General features: G+C 38.1%; 1 protein-coding gene across 1 annotated transcript; it reads right to left on the bottom strand.

Annotated features, from left to right (window-relative positions):
• Window positions 1-598: 598 nt before the first annotated feature.
• On the bottom strand, window positions 599-1,807 carry LOC139719839 (uncharacterized). The gene has a single exon (XM_071631223.1). The coding sequence runs from the start codon at window positions 1,805-1,807 to the stop codon at window positions 599-601; it is 1,209 nt and encodes a 402-aa protein (XP_071487324.1).
• Between the last annotated feature and the right edge of the window lie 22,866 nt (window positions 1,808-24,673).

Below are 24,673 nucleotides of genomic sequence, written 5' to 3'. Positions count from 1 at the left end.
AAGAGTGTCGGCGAGAGCAAACATCCTTGTCTCACTCCAACTGTGGTTCGGAACCAGTCTCCAATGTCCCCATTGAGGCAAACTGCACTGCTGGCCTTGTCATAGAGGTTCTGTATGACGCGGATGAGGTTTGCGTTAGTGTTGTAGTAGTTCATGGTCGCCCAGAGTGCCGCATGCCACACTCTGTCGAATGCTTTCTTGAAGTCTAGAATACGTGGTAGAGTTCTTGTTGGTGTTGAAGGTATCTCTCACACAGAATCCTGAGGTTAAAGATCTGCTCAGTTGTGCTGCGTCCAGCCCTGAATCCTGCCTGCTCTTCAGCTATGATTGCTTCAGCCTGAGGTCTTAACCTTAACCTGTTCAATATGATCCTGAGCATCACTTTGCTAGGATGGCATATCAGGCTGATGGTACGGTAGTTGTTGCACTGTTTTAGGTTGCCTTTCTTGGGTAGGGTGATCACTAGAGATTGGGTCCATTGTGTTGGCCACTCTCCTGTCTCCCAGATCTTCTGGCAGATTGCATGTAGCGCAACGATCATGGCCTCACCCCCTGCTTGCACTAGTTCTCCTGGGATGTTGTCAATGCCTTCTGATTTTCATTTCTTCAGGGACTTCACTGTTTCCTCCACTTCTTCTCTGAGGATGGGGAAGCAGTCTGTGTCTGTTGCCAGAGGGGTGTTGAGCTTCTCTGTGCCTCCTGTTGCGCGGTACGAGTATAGATCTGCGGCATACTCTGTCCACCTGTTCAAGATGTCTTTGGATTCGGTCAGACACTTCCCGTTTTTGTCAAGAATGGTGCTTGGCCGTCCTTGCTTGCTGCTGGTGAGGTCTTTCACTACTTGGTAGGCCTTCTTGGTGTTGTTTGCTTTGAGGTTCCGTTCAATGTCGTTGCACTGATCAGTAATCCAGTCTTCCTTTGCCTTGAGCATGCTCTTCTTGACCCGCTTGTCTGCTTGTCTGTACTTGTCAGCTCCCTCATCACTACCATACTTGGACTGCTTGAGGTCTCTCCTTTCGTCACACAGCTTGAGTAAGTCTGGTGTGACCCAAGGCTTCTTGGTGGTCCGCTTCTTGCCGAGAACTTCATTGGCCGTTTCAGTCACTGCGGTGTTGAATGTGTCAATGAACGTACGCGTGTCTGCATCTGTGCCATCTGCGTCAAGTAGCAGGAGTGGGGCGAATTTTCCTCCAATCTTGGCCTCAAAGACTTTTCCCACGTCTGGGTCTTTCAATTTCTCTAGATCAAACTTAATTCTGGTGTGGTCCTGTTTCTTCTTCATATTCTTGAGGTGTACGCGGAAGGACATCATGACGAGCTCATGGTCGCTGCTGATGTCCGCTCCGGGGAAGCTGCGTGTCCTGGCGATATTGACTGATGTGTAGAAGCGACGCTTCACTAGGATGTAGTCTATCTGGTGGTGGGATCCATTTGGGCTGTGCCAGGTCCACCGCCTAGATGCTTTGTGGGGGTGAAATGTGTTGGTCACTTTGAGGTCGTTAAGCGTTGCAAATTCAAGCAGTCTCAAGCCTCTGTCATTGGTCTTTGTGTTGCAGAAGGGCCCGCATGTGCCTTTCCAGTCTTTCTGTGCATCTTCTCCAATCTTTGCATTCCAGTCCCCTTGAACAACTATGATGTCTTTCTTTGGTGTTTCATCAATAACTTCTTGTACTTGAAGATGGTAAAAATCTTCTATTTCTTCATCAGAGCGTGTTGTGGTTGGCGCGTATAGGCTTGCACGATTGTGATGTTGAAGGGTGAAGCCCGTAGGCGTATGGTGATGAGCCTGCTGGAAATTGGTCTGCATCCCATCACTGCGCTGGCTGTGTATTTGTGCACAATGAATCCCACGCCCTCTTCGTGTCTGTCATCTCTTCCACTGAAGTAAAGCTTGTGGCCTTCGTGGGTTGTTGTTTCTCCCATGCCTTTCCATCTCATCTCACATATCCCTAACACATTCCAGTTGTATCTGTTCATATTACGGGTAAGTTCCTCAAGCTTGCCAGGAGTATTCAATGTCCTGACATTCCATGTGCCGATGACTATGTTACGGACACTGCGTCTAGCACTGATCTTATCTTTGGTGTTATCTATGGTAAAATCTTTGGTGAAATTTTTGGTGGCACCAGTAGCATATTTTCCACTTCCGTCCTGATACCTCAACGTTGTGGCGGTCCTTGGTGATCCGGGCGACGACCGAGCCGGCATGAAATTTGTTCTGTTTGTATTCATCATGTAGTGAAACTCAGGCAATGACGCCTGGTGGAGCCCGTCCCTCTCCAGGCCTGGCCACGGCCAACTTCCCCCAACTCGGAGGCTCGCCCTGGCCACGGGCACTTAGCCGTTGAAGTTCCTCTGAACCCCTTCCGTCCTGGCCGGTGATCTACTTCTAGGAGATCCTTCGCCCAGTGGTGCAGTGACAACACCACCCCTCACGTGGTTTAGCCCGCCAGCTGAAGCGGTGTGCCGGGGTGTGACGCTTGGAGTCAGCACGTGAGAGATTTAGGAGTTGGATGAGGACCAGCGATGCCCGTCCTCCTAACTAGGTAGGAGCAGCTGCCGAGCAGCAAAGGTACTACCTCTATCCAGAGCCCTTTTCGATACTGGGCTTACTAAGTCCTTGTAATGTCACAATAAAGTGTGACTTTATTACACGGTCTTTTTTCATTAATTGGTATGTGGTTTTATGGCTCAATGGACGGCTTGGTAAGTGATTTACATGCATATTACTGAGTATATCATTCATAAGTATTTCTAGTGTTTCTCGAATGTCGCTTTAAATAGTCACTCAATTATCATGCCAGATTTGTTCCCCTGAACTTAATAAATGCGATACACGCAACCTGCTATTACCGTACTGTTATGGAGTTAATTTCGTTTTACCATTCAAAACATTCTATCTTTATCAATCTTCATCTCAAGAATTTTGCAGTTTATTCCAGAGAAAACAGGGAAGTATCAGGGTTAATTTCATTTTACAACTTAAAACGTTCAGGTTATATCAATTTTCATCTTAGGATATGATACAGTGTGTTCCCGAGAAACCAGGAAAGTACTGGACTTAATTTCGTTTCCATCTCATAATGTACAGTTGCTATTGATTTTCATCTTACGGATTTCGCAGTTTATTCCCGAGAAACCAGGGAAGCAGTCACAGGTGTAATTCACCATATTTTCCTCGCAGGAGCCGTTCTTACAAGGATTAGAGTGACAATCTGGAATGTAGAAAAGGATTGAAACCTTAACATAAACACAAAAAGCAAAGCATATAGGAACTAACTCCGCAGATGCAGCACAGGTCAGTAAAAAGAAAGAAAAGAATAAACTTAACCCTAAGAATATATTCAGTATGCGCCTCAAATCATTACTAGTGATATGACCGCAATTTACATCACAGTCACCTAATCAAGAATTGGGATAATGTTACAAGGCATCTCCCTCTTTGTGTTTCTATTCCATACAAATATTATACAAATGAAGAGCTTGCTTCAAAAAGACGCTAAATCCATCATTTTACAATGGATTTAGCGCCTTTTGGTTGCAAGCTCTTCAAATAATGAATGTTTATGAGTGCAATGGACAGAACATTTCATGAGGTGAAAGATGAAATGATCCACTCAACGAGGCGCAGCCGAGTTGAATGGATCGAACATTTCATCTTTCACCGAATGAAATATTCTGTCCATTGCACGAATGAAAAACATTTATTATTTGTTTCATATAATGCCTTAAATAGATCCTCGTCATTTGATGTTTTATTAATCTAGAAACAGGAGAGAATCTGAGATTGCGAAAGTGCTCACTGAGCGCTTTCCGCTAGCGCACTGTCGCATACACACACTGCAAACGCAGGCTTTTACCCCGAGTAGTGTTCCGGACTCTCAGCGAGCGTACAATGGAGCAAAAATTGTATGGATCCAAAATTGCGCGGTAAATGGAGCCAGAATTGCGCGGATGATGACGTCATAATGAAATGGACCGAATGATCAATGTCAAACAACCAATCAAATGACAAGGATCTCTTCAGGCGTTATATAAAAAATGCTGTCACACTTCAGTGGGTCCAGGTCGTGAGAGAATAATGATAGATTTTTTTTTCTTCCTTCATGCTTGTCTGTTATATCAGACACAAATATGTTATTTTGGGAATTTTCAAGTGTCACAAATTTTACGTAAGAATGATATTGATCGCAACCACATAATATGGAAACTGGAAGACTCTTTAATGTCATAACCTCACAAATCATGAAAATCGTGTATGTTTTGGTCGATCCTTCTGCAACTATAGGCCTCATCTCTCAAAGTCATTGTTGATATAATATATATTCTGTCAAGACTAAAATGATTTATTGCAACGGATATGGCTTCTTTCTTATTGAGTTCATGTCAAAAGAGAGAATCTATAGTGACTATGTGATACATTCAGTTGAATAATTTACATGAATTTACATAATTTTCCGTACGTTTATACTATCCATTCTTTTAACATACTTAAACGTGTCTTGGCCTATAATGTATGTAAGTTTGAATATATCAATACGTATTATGTAAACACACACACACACACACACAAAAGTAATTAAATGATCATTATGAAGTGTACCTGGAATACGACAGATACGATATCCAGGCGGGATGTCTGAACGAGCCTTCCCGTAGCACGCGGACGACGGACCGAATCTCCGGGGAATAAGTTTGGGGATGAGTTGAATATCACTGCCGTTGACTCGCTTCACTTCACAACGCTTTTGCATGGGCAGATCGTAGTTGAGGTTGTAGTTACTCCGGCAAGAGCTGGAATGAGCTAAAGCCACGAATTGCCAAATTTTAAGTATTAATGGCATCATACACAGAGTAACATTAACAGAAACGCGAATCTTGAACAACATGCTGGTACCATTGTTCAGAGGTTTTTTTTTAATTGGTTAAAGAAGAAAAGAAGATATAACAGAATCAGGCCGTGAAATCATTCATTGTATTTCAGCAGCATCAGTGCTTCTTCAGGAGGGCATTAAAGGCAAACAGAACGGATTCCCACATCTACTACGAATCTTTACTGCATAGTGAGGCCAACACCATAAACATTTCTCTGTATTATCATAACATCATCATGGGCAAAATTACAAGCAGGCAGTCTCATCTATAATGCTTTATATCTCGATATGGATTTAAGTCAATATATCCCATATTATGGGATATATTGACTAATTTATTGTGTAATATGGTTTCAATGAGCTCATTCAAATTACTATGGGAACCGCATATACCTTAGTGTCATCTGATGTAGATCACATCCGTAACGATGGCTCGGAATGAATAACGCCGTTAATGTACATTTTAATGAAGAGCAAAGCGAAGATTAGCTTTTGCAAAGGCAGCTCGCTATGACAAGCACAGAGAGCAGTGGGCAGAGCGCGAGCGGCGAGATGCGAGCCCCGATCCGATCGCTGTGTGCATACAAGTCCAATGCTCGCTGTGTGAGAGTTCATTGCGAGCTGCCTTTGAAGGATTCTTGGCGATCTATAGTGGGCACAGCCGTCATAATATACACCGAACAAATTGGGATCTACTTATAGACATGTAACTTATAAACCAGGATGGAGTAATTCCTCTTCTATCTCATTGTCTTTCTGGTATCGAACGATCAGTGTTATCGAATGATTAATGGTGTCGAATGCTTTCGAGAAGTCCGCAAAAATTCCAGTATGTATCTTTGGTGAGCTCCACTACTCATCTTTTCATAACGACTATTACCAGTTAGGCTTATTCCCAACAGTTCGACTCATGCCCCTTCTTCTATTGCTACTATAACGAAGAAATCAAGACAACTATCACCACAAATAACGGCAATCATAAACAAGTAAAAATGCTCAAACTCTCAGGAAAAACTCATCCCTAAAATCGACGTATCGAGACACTCCGATACCGGTTCACGGGTGAACTGGAATTGGACGTAGCCCCACCATCGCTGTCCCGTGGCCGGAATGAAGGACGCCTTCGCGTCCAGGAACAATAAAGTCAGTTAAACTCAAAGATTGACCTATATATAGTCATTGACGAATTAAACTCCTTCAAATGTGACAATTTCCGTCAAACTTTTCTTCAAATTCGTCTTGATTTGTTTTGATTTCTTAGTTATTTCATTTTTCCTAAAACCATTCACTTTTTTTCACATTTAGGAGTAGCATACACACTCGTGTACCCCACCCCCACACACACACAAAGACAGACACACATACAAGTACATACAAATGCCCGCATACACACACAAACCAACGCACCCTTATCAGAATACAAACGAATATAAACATGTAATGTTTGTCGCTCAAACGATTCGGTGATCCACGATTTCCAAGCACATTATGATTAGAGACAATTTTTCATTTTTTAGGGCCCTAAAGTTTAAACCAGTTTTAATGTAAAAAATAGAGGCTTTTATGTTGTTTATTATTGTTTTTTGCTGTTTTCCATGTTGAATGATGTTTGCATCACACAAGGATGCAATAACATAAGATCAGAAAAATGAAAGCGCTCGAGTCCAAATGTTCCCACGACATGATCAAAGACTGTCTTTACTGTTTTTAATGTTCTCTGACTGCCGAATACCGGGAAAAAGTGAGAAATGTGGTCCATTCTCACAATAAAAGACCGCAATATCAACTGACTAATTTGTTTGAAAAATTCGTGAAATTGTGTGACCAAAAACGAATTTGATTCTTACATTAAATTTTCCAGTCGATTGGCGGCAGGGAAGACTTTCAATGACAATAGATGATTTTGAATGCGTTATCTTTGAAAATGGTTGACGAAAAGCGAATTAGAATAACAATACTTACTAGATAAAAGTTAGGATTTGCATTCTGTGTGATTTCCGGGATGAAATTGTATTAAAAAAATAATTGAAATTGATTTTTTAAAAACATAAACCCATGTTGCATCTGCTTCAAGAAAAGACATCGGACCTATACAAATAACTAACTTGTCCGATGATTATATTATACCCCCCACCCCTCCCCGGACAGGACACGAGGAGTCAAAATCCATGTCAACTCCCCCCCCCCCCCTCCATATTAATGTTTGATAACACTATACGGCCAATTGACAGTCTCATGGTTATAGAAAGCGCAGATGAATTATCGACATCACTTTAAGAGCAGAATTGATTAATCGGAATTAAATGGAATGAATTGATTGGACGGTCAGAATAAAATGATGCGAGGAAGTTTACCTGTAGCTGTGCCGATCAGACGACAATAAGTCACCATGGCAACGATGACAATCAGCGGAGGCATTTCGACCCTCTGTGTGGGGTGGTTTCGTGAAACACGCGGATCACATAAAAAACAACACAGAAACATGTCACGTAAACCGTCAACATAAATATTCCGCTGTAATCTTTAGGAAGAGTTCAAAATCGACGTAATCAAAATAAAGAGAATTGCAGGAGTGTCATAAAAATCGGATGTGAAATAAGAAATTAATGGTATATTGTAAAGTCTAGAAAGGTGTAAACAGTATAGATCAGTGGTTGTCACAAACACTCAGTCATCATAAATCAACCCAAATATAACAATATCCACGTGACTTTCATGCAAATCCTCATTAAATTTCCTTTTGAACGATGTCATGAAAAACAAACAAATTGACGTCCTGCGCAGTCAAATGCTTGTAAAGTTGAAATAACTTGACGATGATGACAAGGGAGGAGGGAGTATTTTTAGTTGCTTTAATCAAAGACAAATAACTGAGTTTTATACTTGAAAAAAAAAATCTGACCAAACCAATTACGATTGATTGATTGATTGATTTTATTGTTCCACATTTCAAAACATCAAACATGATACGATCGATTGAACATAAGATTGAACATAGCGTCGTAAATTACAAAAAATACAAAAGAAGACAATTTAACAAACATGAAATGTGGGGACCTACTAAAAAGCAAAGCTTGTAATGTGTAGGTCCCTGTATATATGAAAGTGTATGAAAGGAGAGAGCTGTAAAGTTACAACGTCATCGTTCCATCTAATTTGCATACTATATTATTATTGTTCAAGTTCAAATTCATTTTCATTTTCATTTTTCCCCATCTCAACATAATCAATGATAACATCATAATATACGAAGAATGAACATGAAAGTAAAGAATTATCAACACAAATGTAATCAATAAAAATGGGACACATTATACTTTTGACGGGGAATGTTAAAGTAGGCATTTTAGTGATAAATGAATAGGAGGATAGACATGGGGAGACCCACCGAAAATTGTGGCTAATAACATTGGTATGATGGAAACATACAAAATGCCATAACTTTCCCATGCAGTGTCTGTCCGATTGTAGTGGACATTTTAAAACTATATTCCTTTGATATGGATGTGTGTTATCTTGACACTGAAATCAAATGGCTTTTCACTGAAAAAGTATGTCTGCGGTTCTACGAATGCCGTGAGTGCATGGTGGATTTACAATGTGTGTGTGTTTGTGTGTGTGTGTGTGTGTGTATGCTTGATGTGCAAGCTAAAGGAAATATTGCATGTTAATGCTTATTGATAGCACGCTTTTCCTAATAAATCCTCCTTAACTTTAACACTATGGAGTACTTTTCTCTGACAACAGCGCGGTGTTCCTGATTAAATTGCACAGGCATGCATATTTCAAAATAGTATACAAAAAATCATCGTCCTTCATGGTCCGCAGAATTACTTCGCGCTGACATGCATTTTATAGGCCTACAAGGCAGAGGGCAATGTGCAGGCTACAGTACAGTTCCACACCATCTATGCCAATCGACTTTATTGAATATAAAGTATAGATTCAAGTGAACGGAATCATAGGAGTTCCATCAAAATGGGGCACTGGATAAGAAAATGATGACATTACAGAATTTCATATATTTTTTTTTACGCTGAAAGGAGACAAAGGGTTTAGCGACGATGATTCAGTTATCATCATAGTTGAGGTGCTAATGATTTCAACTCACAGCTCTATATTTAGATTGTGCATAAACACATCATTAAATCTTTTGATCGTTAACGTAGCGCTCCAACCATTTCCCCCTCAAAGTCATTATTGCCAGGGGCTATTTCAGCACAATACAATGCGAAGAGCATGTCACAGGTACACTTTCCTTTCATATTCCATGTGAAAACAAAGAAAAATAATGAAGATTAGTGTTTGTACGTCAATGGGGGACTTGTGAGAAAATGAAATTGTCAGTTCAAGAAAGATTGTATTTTGAATACGATAATGTACAACGTTAACAATAAAGGAGTGTTACGAAACTTCATCTTTTACAATACGATTATAACGAAATCAGACATGATTGTATAATTATAAATTGGCTAGTGTTGGCAAAAGAAATTGTTGTCCCATAATGAAAATGCTAATTTAAGAATGTTCGCAAGAAAAAAAAGAAATAATCTACGGGAATATAATACCGTCGCATATTCTTATGAACTGTGATATTACTACGGCTTCACGTCCTTCGCACTTTTAAAAAAAAAAATCAATTTCAGAGATTTGTTTCATCCAAATTCGTCCCGAGAAGCACACAGAATGCAAATCCTTTTATATAACTTCAATTATTTAGTCAGTGCCGTTGTGATTCGCTTTTTTTTGTCAACTATTTTCAAAGACTTTGCATTCTAAATCGGCAATTGCCCTTGAAATTCATCCTCGTTGCCAATCGACCGGAGAATGTAAGGATCAAATTAGCCCTTGTTCCCACAATTTCATGAATTTTTCAAACAAATCATAGTCAGATGGTATTGGTCTTTTTTCATTTTGGCACGATGCCTTGCACGACAGGATACTGAAGGATAAAAGGCAGTCAGAAAAACTAAAAACAATAAAGACAATCTGTAATCATGTGACAACATTCGGACTTGAGCTCTTTAATTTCCTGATTTTATGTTTTTGAATCTAATGTATGAAACAACCTTTATTCAACATGGAAAACGGCAAAACATCAAAACGTGAAAACGCCATAAACTCTTGTCGTATGCTCCTTTAGAAATTGTGGATCACCATTTTCTCCGTGTGTACCAACATGGTGTGTACTCTGCGGATTAGGATGTGTTTGTATGTGTGCGTGTGTGGATATGTCTGTATGTGTGTCTGTGATTTGTGTGTGTTATGTGTGTGTGTGTGTGTGTGTGTGTACACGTGTGTGCATGTTACTCCTAAACGCGAAAAAGTGAACGGTTGCAGGAAAAATGAAATAACCAACAAATCACAACAGAAAAGATACGATATATTTGAAGAAAAATTAGTTTGACGAAAATTATCGCTGTAAAAACGACGTATAATTGCTTTTGCTGTTATACGTGAAGCGAGTGAGAGTGACGGACGAATTTGAATTGTCATCGACGAGAATGTCTGACAAATGACTAAATTGAATAGACTTTGTTCGATAATGATCGACAAAAGACGAATTTGAAACTAGGATTGGCATATCAGATTTCTCAGGACAAAATTGAACTACAAATCTATTCAACTGAATGAAAAAAGTTTGAAAACATGATATTGTATTTAGTGTACAAGCAATTCAGATAATGAAATACTTTTGCAATTCATTCAGGGGCACGATCAATCAATCAAATGAGTATTAAATGAAATAACTATTTTAAACAAGATACAGCCAGCGGCCCTGAAAAAAAAAGAAAAAAGGTTGTTCCCAAGCGTGTGATAACACTTGAGCGCCAACTCTGCGTTGAAATTACAGAAACGTGGACAAACGCACAAAAAAGCAACACCAACATCCTCACTATATCGATCATATAGGCCTACCTTGTACGAACGATATTTACCTTGTACGAACGATATTTATCAGACTATGTCTGGACTCTGCAATGATAATGATGAAGGTGTTCATTTGTAACGTAAGTGGTTTGATGCACATGCATTTAGGTTACCGGATCAGAACTGATGTCACTTTTTCTATCCTTTGCCATCATTTTGACACAAGCCATTTTTAATTGTATCCGTCTGGTTTATAGAAACACATTGTTTTTATCAATCACGTTTCATCGATTCAGGCAGTTCAATATAATTCAACATTTGATAGGCAATACGTTCATTTATCCCCAAATCAGTGAAAGAAAATATTAAGTTTCAGATAGGGCTGATAACAACGGTAACTCAAAACCTTATATGCGATGATAAATCTTCTTTAATTGAAAATATGTACTAGGTGTTTCAAAAAACATTTTCCACTTTTGATCATTAATAGTTCAAAAACTATTCATCCGATCAAATTGTCATTGATATAAATAATAGCTGAATAGTGTACAATTTGGTTAAAGGTAATTTAAATGTGAAAACATAGATCAGTTTCATTAAACGTAAGATTGATTTTGAAGTAAGGTTTCAGATTTTGGTCAAATTTTAACCCTCTGTACAAAAATTGAACCGTGCACAGGAACCAATGATGTATATGTGAGTGTGTGCTGACAATGGCCCTGAGCAATGGACATGCCTGAACCACCTGTTAACTAGGCGTCAGTCTCGAGCTCCCAGGCACATGAATGCTTAATCAATAATTAATATGGATTGCCCTGGGCACTGCTAGTCTGGATTCATGCACGGTAAAGGATAAAATGCATGCACATGGAAAAAGGAAGCACATGTTTCCATGTGCTTGCAAACACCACATTCCATTCCAGCTGGCAATCATTTTCAATTTTTGCTTCACATATCACTAAATTTGGGATATAAATAAGCATAAATGATCTAAAGTTCCTCATTTTGATACAACTGTCTAGTAATTAGACAGTCTGACAAATTTTTCGCTTTTTGATACAAAGAAATCATATTTGGTATTGAGTTCAGCAGCATTTATCATTGGGGCGATATGTTTCACAGTAGATTTATTTAAGGCTCCATTTACACAAGTGTATACTCTAATTGATTTTCTTTGCTTCCTGTCACCATGTTTACGATAGAACAGAAGGTATTCATTGTAATTTCGTATTTCAGAAGTAGGGGGAGCACTGTCGAGACCCAACGACAGTATCGGCAGGCGTTTGACTTTCCACAGATACTGCCAGAGGCTGAATAAAGACTAGTTGTGATAGTGGAATGTCTCATGAATAGATAATGAAGCATTCAACCCCTAACCATTGTTTAGGACCATTGTCATGGTGTTAACCACACACTCCCATACACACCCATTGACCCCTGTGCAAAGTGAAATTTTGTACAGAGGGTTGAAAATAGAGCAAAATGTGGAACCTAACTGTGAAATTAATCATGGATTTCATGAGACTGATTTATGCTTTCATATTCAAACCACCTTCAACCAAATTGGAAACTATTCAGCTATTACTCATATCAATGAAAGTGTTATCTGATATATAGTTTATGAATTATTAAGAATCAAAAGTGGGAAGTGTTTTTTGAAACACCTAGTATACTGTATATTATGTAATGGTATGTCTTTGTTCGTGTACCGTATGCTAGTTATGTGAGTGACCGAGGGGCCGGGGAGAGAACTAGAACATGACTGTGCCGATGGAACTCTGCATGTACAGATTTTGTTCCTGTCTCTTTGTCTTGCATGCCAAAGTCCTCAGAAGTCTTTCGCTTTAATTATTGTTTGACTGCTTTTTTGTGTGTGTACATCAGTCTGTCTGTTAGCAGCTTTATCCAAAATGTTGCTCACGGATTTGGACGAAGCAAATAGGAAAGATCAGGGCCCTGTTGCAAGAAAGTTGCAATCAATTGCAAATAATTGCTAATTTTGAAACAACCATTCTGATTGGCTCAGGGTCTGCCCTATTAAGAAGACATGCATGCAACAATGATTTTGATTGGCCAGTGACAATCACTTGCAAGTTGCGTTTAAACGCAAAGTTTCTAACAACGGGGCCCAGAAATTGGCTCAGTGACAAAATGGTGAGTTTCTGGTGATGATCCGGATCACTCACATAACATATTTTAAAGAAGAAATCCACTTCAAAATTATGTCACTTTCATAAGAAAGAAAAAAAAATCCCTGCAGAACAGAGCAAAAATGATCGAAATCGGATAAGAAATGAGGAAGTTATGACACTTTGAAATTTCATATTTATTTTTCAGAAAACACTTCTTGACCAGTCTTTATGAATATTCAAATTAGCAAGGTGATGATGCCATGCTCTCACAATTTCTTATTCATTTAATGTACAGAAATTGCAAATATAATGATGCATTCCAAGTCCAGTATCCAATGTTTATTTTCAATGACTTTCTTGTTTTGAGTAACCGATTTTTTTTTTAAATAAAAATCTTTTTTACCATTAATACGTCTTTCATCCTATTGCATACATGAACATAATTTTGTGTAAACTGTGGGATTTTACTTCATAATGAAAAATGATATGTGGCTTTTGGTATAGCGCACAAGTCCACACTTCGTGCTCATGGCGCTTCGAAAAAAAATATATGTATACATACAAAATATGAAAAGAGGATTGCAGTTATAACTAAACTGCCCTACTTTGGCAAATGGAAGCAAGTGACATTTTCATGGATATTGACTTTTTTTATTGATTTGGCATATTTGAGGCATGCTCTATTTAACTGAAAAATCCCAAAGTTACAATATTTTGGCCCATTTCTGAGACATTCGGGTGGCAAAAGGAAGCAAGTGCACAAAATTGCATGAAAAAAAATTGGCAAAAGGAAGCAAGACACAACCTCATGATAATCATGATTGTCACCTTCTTTCCTTTGCCAAATCATTTAAATTTCCACAAAATCTAAAATTCTTTGCAAAAGGGAGCAAGTAACAAACTTATGATATGTTTGTCACTTGCTTCCTTTTGCCAATTTTTTGTTTGTTACAAATCTATAATACTTGGGCAAAAGGAAGCAAGTATAACATTCTCATGATATGATATAATTGTCACTTGCTTCCTTTTGCCAGATTGTTCATGTTTGCTAAAAATCTGAAATACTTTGGCAAAAGGAAGCAAGTTAAAACCTCATGATATGATTGTCACTTGCTTCCTTTTGCCAAATTATTTATATTTGCACACAATCTATAACTTCGGCAAAAGGAAGCAAGTGACATCCTTATGATATGATTGTCACTTGCTTCCTTTTACCATTTTTATGTTTGCTACAAATCTATAATACTTTGGCAAAAGGAAGAAAGTAACATTATTATGATTGTCACATGCTTCCTTTTGCCAGATTTTTCATATTTGCTACAAATCTATAATACTTTTGCAGAAGGAAGCGAGTTACATGATAATGAGTTTCTATGGGAATATCAAAATTTTTCGAATTGTCATAAATGCATCACCATGACTTGCACGAATACCGACATTTTTTTCTCATCACAAATTTCCATGTTGAAGGGCCTACTCAAAAACATATCTTCTTCATTTGAAGCATTTGTACTCGATGTCACTTGCTTCCTTTTGCCAAAGTAGGGTAGAGTAATCACTTTGGATTTGAATATTTCTGTTGAATAGGTAACTGATTCGACAGGTTTGGTCCCATAACTGAGAAAGCACAATTATCCATCCATGTTCAATTCTTCATACTTTGCAGAACATTAAACTTCTGAACCATGATCTCTATCGTGTTGATACATACTGGTAAAAGAACGTTTTGACTGTTGTCATTACGTATCATCAAGTATGATTATAATATGTACACATATAATATATATACACACACACACACACACACACACACACACACACACACATATATATATATATATATATATATATATATATATATATATATATATATGTAATATATTACCTTATAGGAACATGATCCTCATAATCATCATTAATATGATATCATAAGTCACGAGTTTATCACACTCTCTACGATAAACTGGATGGAAGTTCGGCAAAAGAAAAAAACACACACAATACTGGGGGGTGTTTCATCAACGAGTTCGTCGGAGGTTTTCACCGACAAATTTGCTATCAGCCAATCAGACGCAAGGATTTCAGTAGCTTTTAACAGTTGTCGGTGTAAATCACTGACAAAAAGTTTCATGAAACATTCCCCAGGTGTACCCGTGATGTCAGGTATAAATGCAAATAATGTCCAAGCTACGATTTCCCCAACAAATACTGAAAATCCATGGAAGTGATATAAATTTTGTCAATTATTGCTACTGAAAATATGCTTACTTTATAGCAGTACAATCCTCACTTCCCTACTAAGGGTTTTACATAGGACTTTTTTAATTTTCCTGAATAAATGTCCTAAATCTTGAAAACAGATTAGTATAGCTACAATATATACTTAACACCCGGCATTGACAAAATTAGCGCCTGACATAACTTTACAGAGAAATGAAAATTTGAAAATGACGATCACTTACCATGTTGGGTTTTCCCATGCTGCAGTTATTGGATTCAATCCTGCAGATCTTTATACCATCACCTTTTAAATCATTACGTCATAAGGACTAGGTCACCAAAGTTATAAAGTAAAAACAACAATAAAAATCTGAGATGGATGAAAAGTTTGTGGTTAGTAGATATCCTTGGAGAGCGCGTGAGTTACGAAAGCTAGATCAAACTTCAAGTTTTCATGCGGACGTCATTCTTTTCCTTTTCTTTCTTCACTTTTTTTTTTACTCTGAGAGTATAATGCTAAAGACCAGAGGAGGAAACGTGATTAATTTAATCGAGCAGATGAACGAATTTGAAGAGGTTGGGTGTAAATACGACGTCTTGTAAGTCGTTAAGCTAGCTGCATTCATTTCTGTTTTTCCTTCGCAGACGACGAGAAGCTCGATAACCTGTAGCTCCGATCGACCACAACGTCGCGGGAAACAGACTGATTCACACATAGGTGCGCAGATGTTTTGAGCGAGGTGAGCTGCAAGTTTACTGGCTTCACCTGTCTCAGCGTCGTTGCCCTCTTGTTTTAGCAGTGTGCTCCGCTCATCGAATCAACACACCAACACACTTACTCCAAATGACCATGTGTGTGTGCGTGACATGTGATGTGAGATATGCTGCATATGCTGTATCTTGTAATACACTTTTTTCTTGTTATTTCGATTTTACGCTTATATCGATAATGATGGTGGTAACTATAACTGCGTGGTATATTGTGTGTTTCTGCGTGCGTGTGTGTGCATGTGCGTGCGTGTGTATGCGTGGGGTGCAGAGGTTTGGGATGGATAAATTGAGGGTGTGCGCATGTACACGGAGTATGAGTGTTTGTTTGGGTGGTGGGGGTGGGGGCTAGTAGGGAATAAGGGTAGGATTAGGTACATACGAGGGATAAGAGAAATGATGTTAAGATGGGAGCGTAAGCCTACATAAAGGGTAGATTAGTCAACTGATGATATTAAAAGAAAGGTTATGTTTTGTTGTGTTATGGGGATGGGAAGTTGGGTTTTTTCTTTTATTCAAAAGACTTCACTCATATGTGTCTTGTGTACTTATTGAGTGGAGATATCGTATTTTGTGAAAAAGTGTATGTGTGTGTGTCTGTGTGTCTGTGCGTGTGTGTGCCATGCAATAAATTTCATTATCGTTCAGTCTTTATAGGGAACACTTAAAAAAATATAGTAGGCCTGCAAAGTTGTTGAGAGCGGCAAAGAATGTAATGGGAAGTTATGTCGCCCTCTACGTAATAAAACAGCTCTAGAAGTTTCATTCCATTTCATTTCATTTGTTAAGTTTCCACACAAATCATGCAGTGTTGTATTTACAGCATCCATGCATGAGAATGTAAATTATCACTTAAATCATAAGTTAAGTACAAATAACATTTACATGACACAAAAATCAACTGAAATCATTCTCAAGGATATTACATTCATGACGGACAAATGAAAGTGTGTGTGGTGGGAACCTACATAGAAGCAGATGCTTGTGGGAGTATATAGGTCCCCAGAAAGAAAGTCAAGCACGGGTTACACACACACACATACACACACACACACACACACACACACACACACACACACACACACACACACTCTGCACGCACGCGAGTGCAGCTGGACGAGCGTGTATACACACAAACTCACACCACACAGCAAAGAAAAGAGAATGAAAAAGAGGAAAAGGAGAAAACACCAACAAAACCGTCACAGGGACAGTATTAGTGACGGTGCCTTCAGCAGGAAAGAAACATGATAGAAAGAATTGAAAATGAAATCATGTGGACCTGTTCTGCAATCATGCCGAATCTATATCAGTATTTGTGATTTCAAATCATCTGCTAAATCATATTAATTCATATCATCACCAGAGTACTGCAAAAGAGGTTTATTTTTAAGATAACGTTTGAATGACTACCAACCTGGCATTCGTTGCATTTCACAATCTAAAGAATTCCCAAATTTGGGGCCATTGTAAATAAAAGTACTAGTATTCTGCAGTAGTTTCTGGTATATGGAACATATCACTCTCTATGTATTTCTACATTTTTCTTGAATAAAAGCTCCAAAACTTCAGGCAAAATGCAATTATTCAAGTTATACATCAGAATTCCTAATTAGTATAAACCATCTATTTTTAAAATTTTACTGTCTAAGAAAAGTGAAGCATAATGCGCATACAAATAACGTTCATGATTACCATCTTAAAATTCTATTTTTGGTAACCAATAACTTATCAGTGTCTATCTTGGCTGAACTTTCCCACACTAATATTCCATAACTTTAGTATGGCAGTATTATAGTTGAATATAACATCAAAAACATTTTAATTAGAGAAAAACTGCTTTAATTCATTAAAACCTGCTTTTCTTAAAATCAGTTTCTTCTAATAAACAAGGCGAATGCTCCAATTCATGTGATCATCAATAAAAAGCCCTAAGAATTTTGTTGAATGTACATGGCGTATAAGTGTTTGATTAAATACATTTTGTCAAGACCAATACTCGTAAATAATTATTACGTTTATTGCACGTTTTATAGACTTACATGATTTCAAGACTCTTTAATACAATATGTACATCCATGACACTATATAAAGAGACACTAGTCATTTTACAGCATGGCCCAATAATGAACGATATCGACTGTAATAATTGCTTTTGCGATACCGTGCAAAAACACGTTTTTAGGTATGTTTAAAGAATGCATTACCAGTTTCTTGTGATACCCTATACAGATAGGTAAAATACCATTGTTTTGAGAGCTCGTCCGAACTAAAATTACTAAATGATGGTGACTAGAATGTCTTGTAAATCCTATATAATATATGAGTAAACGTTTCCACATAAAACACATATAATGACGAGTTTATTAGAATGATATACATGAATTACAAACTTTCTATCACCAACTTTATCACACAATAAACCATCTGACAGCTTCCTTCTTTGTGTAGTAGAGATTTGATGTGTTTTTCAAAGCCCATAGGGAAACAACCTACTTGTTTTAAGTAGGGACTAGAAGACAAGAGTTCGTCGTCTTATCCGCTCATCAGTAACGACTCCATACTATGACCTCATTAAAGGTACATTGTACAATTATAATGGATGTTATTGGCACTTTAAAATAGTTAATAGCGTATAGAATTTAGTGATATATTCAATCTTAAACTGCAGTTTGAATGGTGTCAATTCTTATACAATTTAACACGAGATATGCTTATTTATTTCTTGACAATATCAAATATATTGATCGAATGATAAATCACTATAATTGTCTGCCATGGAAATTCTTTGTCCATTGGACATTGCAACGATCAAAATTCATATCAAATACATTACAAAGAAACGAGAGACATATCACAGCATGCAGCTGAGTGTTTCGGTGTTTTTTTTTTTCATAATGCATACAATTATGTAACGTTACGTGAGGATGGATATTCCGTCTGTCTCCGACCATAATAATAATAAAAAAAAACACCTATGGAGATGTAAAGGGATTTGATCAGCAGAACTTTCTTTCTCCTCGGAATCTAGTATAGTTGAAGTGAACACAAACTTATTTACTTGGACACCGAAACGTGCTAAAAAAGAAATATTTTTCCCCTGAAATTGACTCAATCATTGCTTTTAAACCTGTATTTTGTTTCTCTCAAGAAATATCTATTGATAGCTCTGGCGCGAAAAAGTTTGGTGCCCCAAGAACACACGATGCTTGCGTTGAAAAGATTTCGCCCGTGATCAATAAATGGTAACTAAGCTGCGTGTGCTCTCGAGATCGTCTCCCCATCAGTCAGTCATCACCTCGCACACTCCGAGTGCTTGAAAGCCATTGCAACTAGCCCGACGGAACTGCAGCTCGCCGTTGGAAACTCTCGCCGACATACAACCGCAGTCGATCCCGTTGTTCACCCAATCTGAAACCGAAATCGTAACCGAAACTGAAATTGTAACAGGTTATATACACATTCAGGTCCGTATGGTACACAGGGAGGGGTACGTAATGCCTGTTTATGGGGGAAATGGTATCCTCTTCTATGAGGTTGAAAGGTTATTGTAATAATCTCGACTAAAGCGAAATAATACTTCAACATTATAGTGACTGTAAACTTTCTTCAAAGTAGGAAATAATCTCAAGCTAGGAACCTTGAAACATGACTTGTCTCTGAAATTTTAAAATGGATGTTACTCGATATATATATATATATATATATATATATATATATACATATATATATATATATATATATATAATACTCATTATTGAACTCAATGTGTCGATTCTTGCAGCCAATTTTCCTTAAACTTGATTTCAATGTCTTTTTTGTTTTGTTTTGATAGGAAACTCTTGTCTACTATAACTTATTAAGAATCACATCGGATGATATTTGTCTGATTTAAAGCAAGACTCCCTATAATAAACTAAGTACGGCGAGAGTTTTGATATTTGATTTCACATAGCTTGTCCTATGGAAAAACAATAATAACAAAAAGATAGCTGGATGGGTGATGTTCAAACCATCTTCAGTTTTTTTTTCTACTCTCATTCTAACCTTTTAAATGTTTGTTTATGATGTTGAGTGTATTTCCTTTTTTTCTGGTCATTGTTTGTTTTGTACTTTCCACGAAGAGCGCAAAAATCATTAATGATCACTACTTTTAATTAGTTCATATACTTGGAATTGCATCTGAATGAAAAGTGCGAATATATAGGGCCTACACATAATATAGCAACAAATCGGTGGGTACTCCGCATGCGGGAGTAAAGTCTTTCTGATTGGTTTTGATGACATACAAGATCTTTAATAATAGCCAGTCAATTCTGACTGTTTCATACTAGGAGTGCCTGAGTAGTAGGAGGACAAAGGGCTGAATGCGACACTGTCTTCATCCGCTGAGTTCCTGCACTGCCAGCCGGGCATATGGGCTGGTACGACTCCAGGTCTCTCAGCACGCCCCGTGCACTTGTCGCGGCGAGAGCAGCCGAGCCAAATATAAGACTCAGAGCCGCTAAACTGGCACCTTTCCTCGGCTTCCCGGATCAGCGACAGAACCCAAGACTGGTTGTACGGGATGGCTAGATGCCTGCCGTGTCTAACGCAGTGATTATATGCTTCCCAGTACATCATCTTCGTGCAGTTTGTGATCTTCGCATCTATATAGACAAGTGAAAGGAAGGACACGTGCAAACGGTAATTTAGTCTATGAAGAAGAATAAAATGTTATGGATGTCCCCTTTATTCTCCTCCTCTCCTTTTCAAAAACAAACAAAAGTAAACAAACAAGTAACAACAAACAAAGAAGGCAAAAAAAAATGAAGTATACTTATTGCGGCAGCTTTATCATCTCAGCTTCCCCAAACCATTAAATGACTTGCTGTAATCACCTCGTCTTATATCTCAAGGTACAATTGCATCGTTTCGAACCTCCGATTATTTTTGCATCCTTTGCAATATAGTAACATCTAGAAAAGTTATGACGGGCTAAGAATGTACTTTGTCCCCGGTTATATAGGCAACAATGAGATAATATTTCTCGCTGTGATTTCTTTGAAGACAATAATCGTAATCTCAATAATGGAAACACAAAAGATGATTGCTCTTTTTATTTTTTATTTTTTGAAATTTAATCGCAAAGAAAGCATTTTAATCATACATAGAATTAACTCCACACGGTAACACGACATTTGCTCCAGCGACAATAGCTCCGGTCTTATATTCTCCGAGGACTTAGGATTAGGGTTATGTTTGTGGGTAGAATTTATGTTCGGCTTAGTGTGCAGATGAGCAATTATCGCAGGAGCGAATGTCATGGAACCTAACTTAACGATACCTGAATCAACTTGTGTTGACATATTTGTTGTTGTTCCCTCTGGGATCGAGTAGTCAGAAGACAGCCAATCTGTGTCGTTGTCTTGACGTAATGACGATGCATTGGGTAACGCTTATTAAAGATAATGAAGGGGAAATAAATATGTCTTCATTCAGTTCAGTGCCATGGAGAAATGCATCTGAATAATTATATTACGTTGTATACCTCTCAGGGATCATCACTTCACGTACCTATTAACCATGTCATGTAGATATCAATCGATCGATCAATCAATCAATCAATCAATCAATCAATCGATCAATCCATCGATCGATCGATCAATCAATCAATTATAGTAATAATAATGATAATATGGACTTATTTATCCATAGTAGCCTCTTCAGTGTTTCCACTGCTCTACCAGAGGGCCCTACCATTATTATTACCCCAGCGTTGCCAGGTACACATTAATACACCTGGGTCGAGAGGGACATTGTGGGTAAAAACGTCTTGTCCAAGGACGTAGTTAAGCACTGGGCGGGCATCGAACTCGGGTCCTCCGATGGGAAGTCGAGAGTCTTATCCACTGTGCCACAGCGCCCCCGCTACAATCTCAATAATATTATTAGAGTACCGGCAGATCGCCGCGCTAAGATGGTCAATTACATCTGGAAGCGAAGGTCAGTTTTTCGGGATTTATTGAAACGTTTTTGGTACAACTGATATAACGATGAATAACCAAGTGGTAATTTTGTCAAAAACGACAGGAAAAAGTATCTTGTCAACTGTCCATATTTCGTTGTATTAGGTTTACATTTGCCTAACATCATCCATAATAATTAGGCCTATGCACGATTTAAAACATGTAGTTCCCAATTTTGTATTAATTTGCATAGGGCTTAGTTCCACACATCGAAGTTACTTTTTGAGGAAGAAATCCTTATACAACATGTACTCGAGTGTAATTCTTGTTATGAGCCTACGAGATTGTTCTTTCAGAAGAAACAATGGCTGCTGCGACTCTTGACACAATTTTGTAGTATGATTTTGGAATTTGGAATTTGGATTTGGCTGTTTGGAATGTGAAATATTGGTTATTCAGAAGTTAATCGAATTTTAGGATTACCAAACCATTGGAATAACGAAACTCCGGAATAACACAACGGATGAACGTACCTATAGGTATAGGGAATTTGTGTGTTTCGGAATAACGAATCTCCGGATTAACGACCTCTATATATTTTCGGAGTAACGAACCTTCTGAATAACGAACATCACTCGAGAGTGGCATACACATGCTCACACAGTTTTGGTAGCGCTTTTCTAACGTTGCTAAAAATCGGCAATCGATTACTGTGCGCCGTTTGCTGCCCTAATCTTTATCTGCGGTGCAACTTGCTAGTTAGTAAAGAACTTGAGTTAACCTCGTTTTGCAACTCATAACGTGCAGTTTTTAATCAATCTCCATCTTACTGATTTCGCAGTTTATTCCCGAGAAACCAGGGAAGCAGTCACAGGTGTAATTCACCATGTCTTCCTCGCAGGAACCGTTCTTACAAGGTTTTGAGTGGCAATCTGGAACGTAGAAAAAAATGAAGCCTCATTTTTATTAACACAAAATGAAAAGTAAATAGGACGTAATTCGGCCCGTAGCTAATACAGCACAGTTGAGTAAAAGAAAAAATAACCACAAAAATCAAATCTAAAGCGAGATAATCGCAATTTATATCACAGTCATCTAATCAAGAATTGGGATAATGTTTCAAGACAATTCTCTCTTTCTTTTTTTGTGTGTGTGTTTCACATGCAGTGACACTTTAAAGTGGCCAGGTCTTATAAGAAGAATAATCAATGGTAGATTTTCTTTTCTTGTTTGTCTGTTATCAAACACAAAGTAAGACAGTTTGGGAATTTTTCAGTTGTCAAATGAAGTGATTGATGGCAATGACATAATACGGATGCTTTAAAGAATCTCTGATAGTATAACCTCACAATTTGATAATCAAAATCATGTTTTGGTCAATGATTCCAGGGGTGGACCCAGGAACAGTACTGCCCAGGAATTCAGAAAGGGGGGGGGGGGGGGAGAAGGGCACCAAAAGTATTTCTGGTGCCACTTCCGGGTTTCATCGGCTGACGAGCATTCCGTTTCTCCTGCCACTTACGGGTTTCATCGGCTGACAATTTTCTGCTCCCACTACAATCGGCTGACAAAGATGGTATCTTCAAAAATTAAGCGGCGCCCGCGCCCCTTTCATTTTTCTCTTTTTATTTCTTTTGTTTTAACAAAAATGGGGGGGCGCCGGCTTCCCCCCCCCCCTCCTCTGGATCCGTTTATGGATTCTGCAACTATCATAGGGTTTCTTTATCCCTCAAAGTCATTGTTGCTAACAAAAACAAAGTGGTCCTAATAAAAAATGGGACCCACCTTTTTTTTTACTAGGACTTACTTGTTTTGGAATCTCAACCAATTGACAACCAATTTTCATCATATAAACTTTGAATTCCACTTAGAATCGTGTGCTCTCTCATATTTCATAAGAGGTTTCCCATTGTCTCACCATGGACCCTACCACATTTGGTAGGGTCCATGGTCTCACAAAAAAAAAGTTGGTAAAACCTGATACTCCATCTCAATCAAAACTATATCAGCCCTTTAAGTTTGGTTCTGGTGCTCTTAGTATATAAACACACACAAATACAGACAGACAAAAAAAAAAAGTAATGAAATAATTTATCATTATGAAGTGTACCTGGAATACGACAGATATGATATCCAGGTGGGATGTCTGAACGAGCCTTCCCGTAGCACGCGGACGACGGACCGAATCTCCGGGGAATAAGTTTGGGGATGAGTTGAATATCTCTGCCGTTGACTCGCTTCACTTCGCAAAGCTTTTGCATGGGCAGATCGTAGTTGACGTTGTAGTTGCCTCGGCAAGAGCTGGAATGGGCTAAGGCCAAAAAATTAATTGATGTTAATTACATCACACATAGACTAGCATAATTTCAAATCAAAACAATCTAATGCTTCACTAATAGGGAAGAAAAATAAAAAAAGATCTTCTGCTCAGAATTAAGTCAGAATCTTAATAAATTTAATTTGTAGAGGGAGGCAAAGTGAAGAAGCTCGCACCTGAACAATGAAGTTGTTTGCATTTATAGATAGTAATGTTTCTAAATGATCACATCTTAAGTAGTGAAGCAGCACCGAAAGTATATCCCTTTCGGGATTATCAAGTATATAATATCAAGTATATCTTGAAAGACGTCATTCTATTCACGTTTTGCTGCATGATTTTAAAGATTAGTATATGTTGGTTCACATCACTGAAAAAAGACGTGTTAAACAGACATGTTCCTATTTATCACAGTGGATTTCAGTGTTATGATTAAGTAGAGATTGAAAAGATGAAATTAATTTGTCGCGCCTTACTGTCGCTATACAAGCCCCGGTCACACAGTACTCTACGTCTAAATCACTTACAAAAAGTTATGAAAAT

This window comes from Diadema antillarum, unplaced genomic scaffold (genome assembly GCF_040938485.1).
Source record: "Diadema antillarum isolate AM-2024a unplaced genomic scaffold, OU_Dant_1.0 scf00000115, whole genome shotgun sequence".
Classification (NCBI taxonomy): domain Eukaryota; kingdom Metazoa; phylum Echinodermata; class Echinoidea; order Diadematoida; family Diadematidae; genus Diadema; species Diadema antillarum.
The sequence above is the reverse complement of the archived record's forward strand: the minus strand, read 5'-3'. Positions and strand labels throughout refer to the sequence as shown.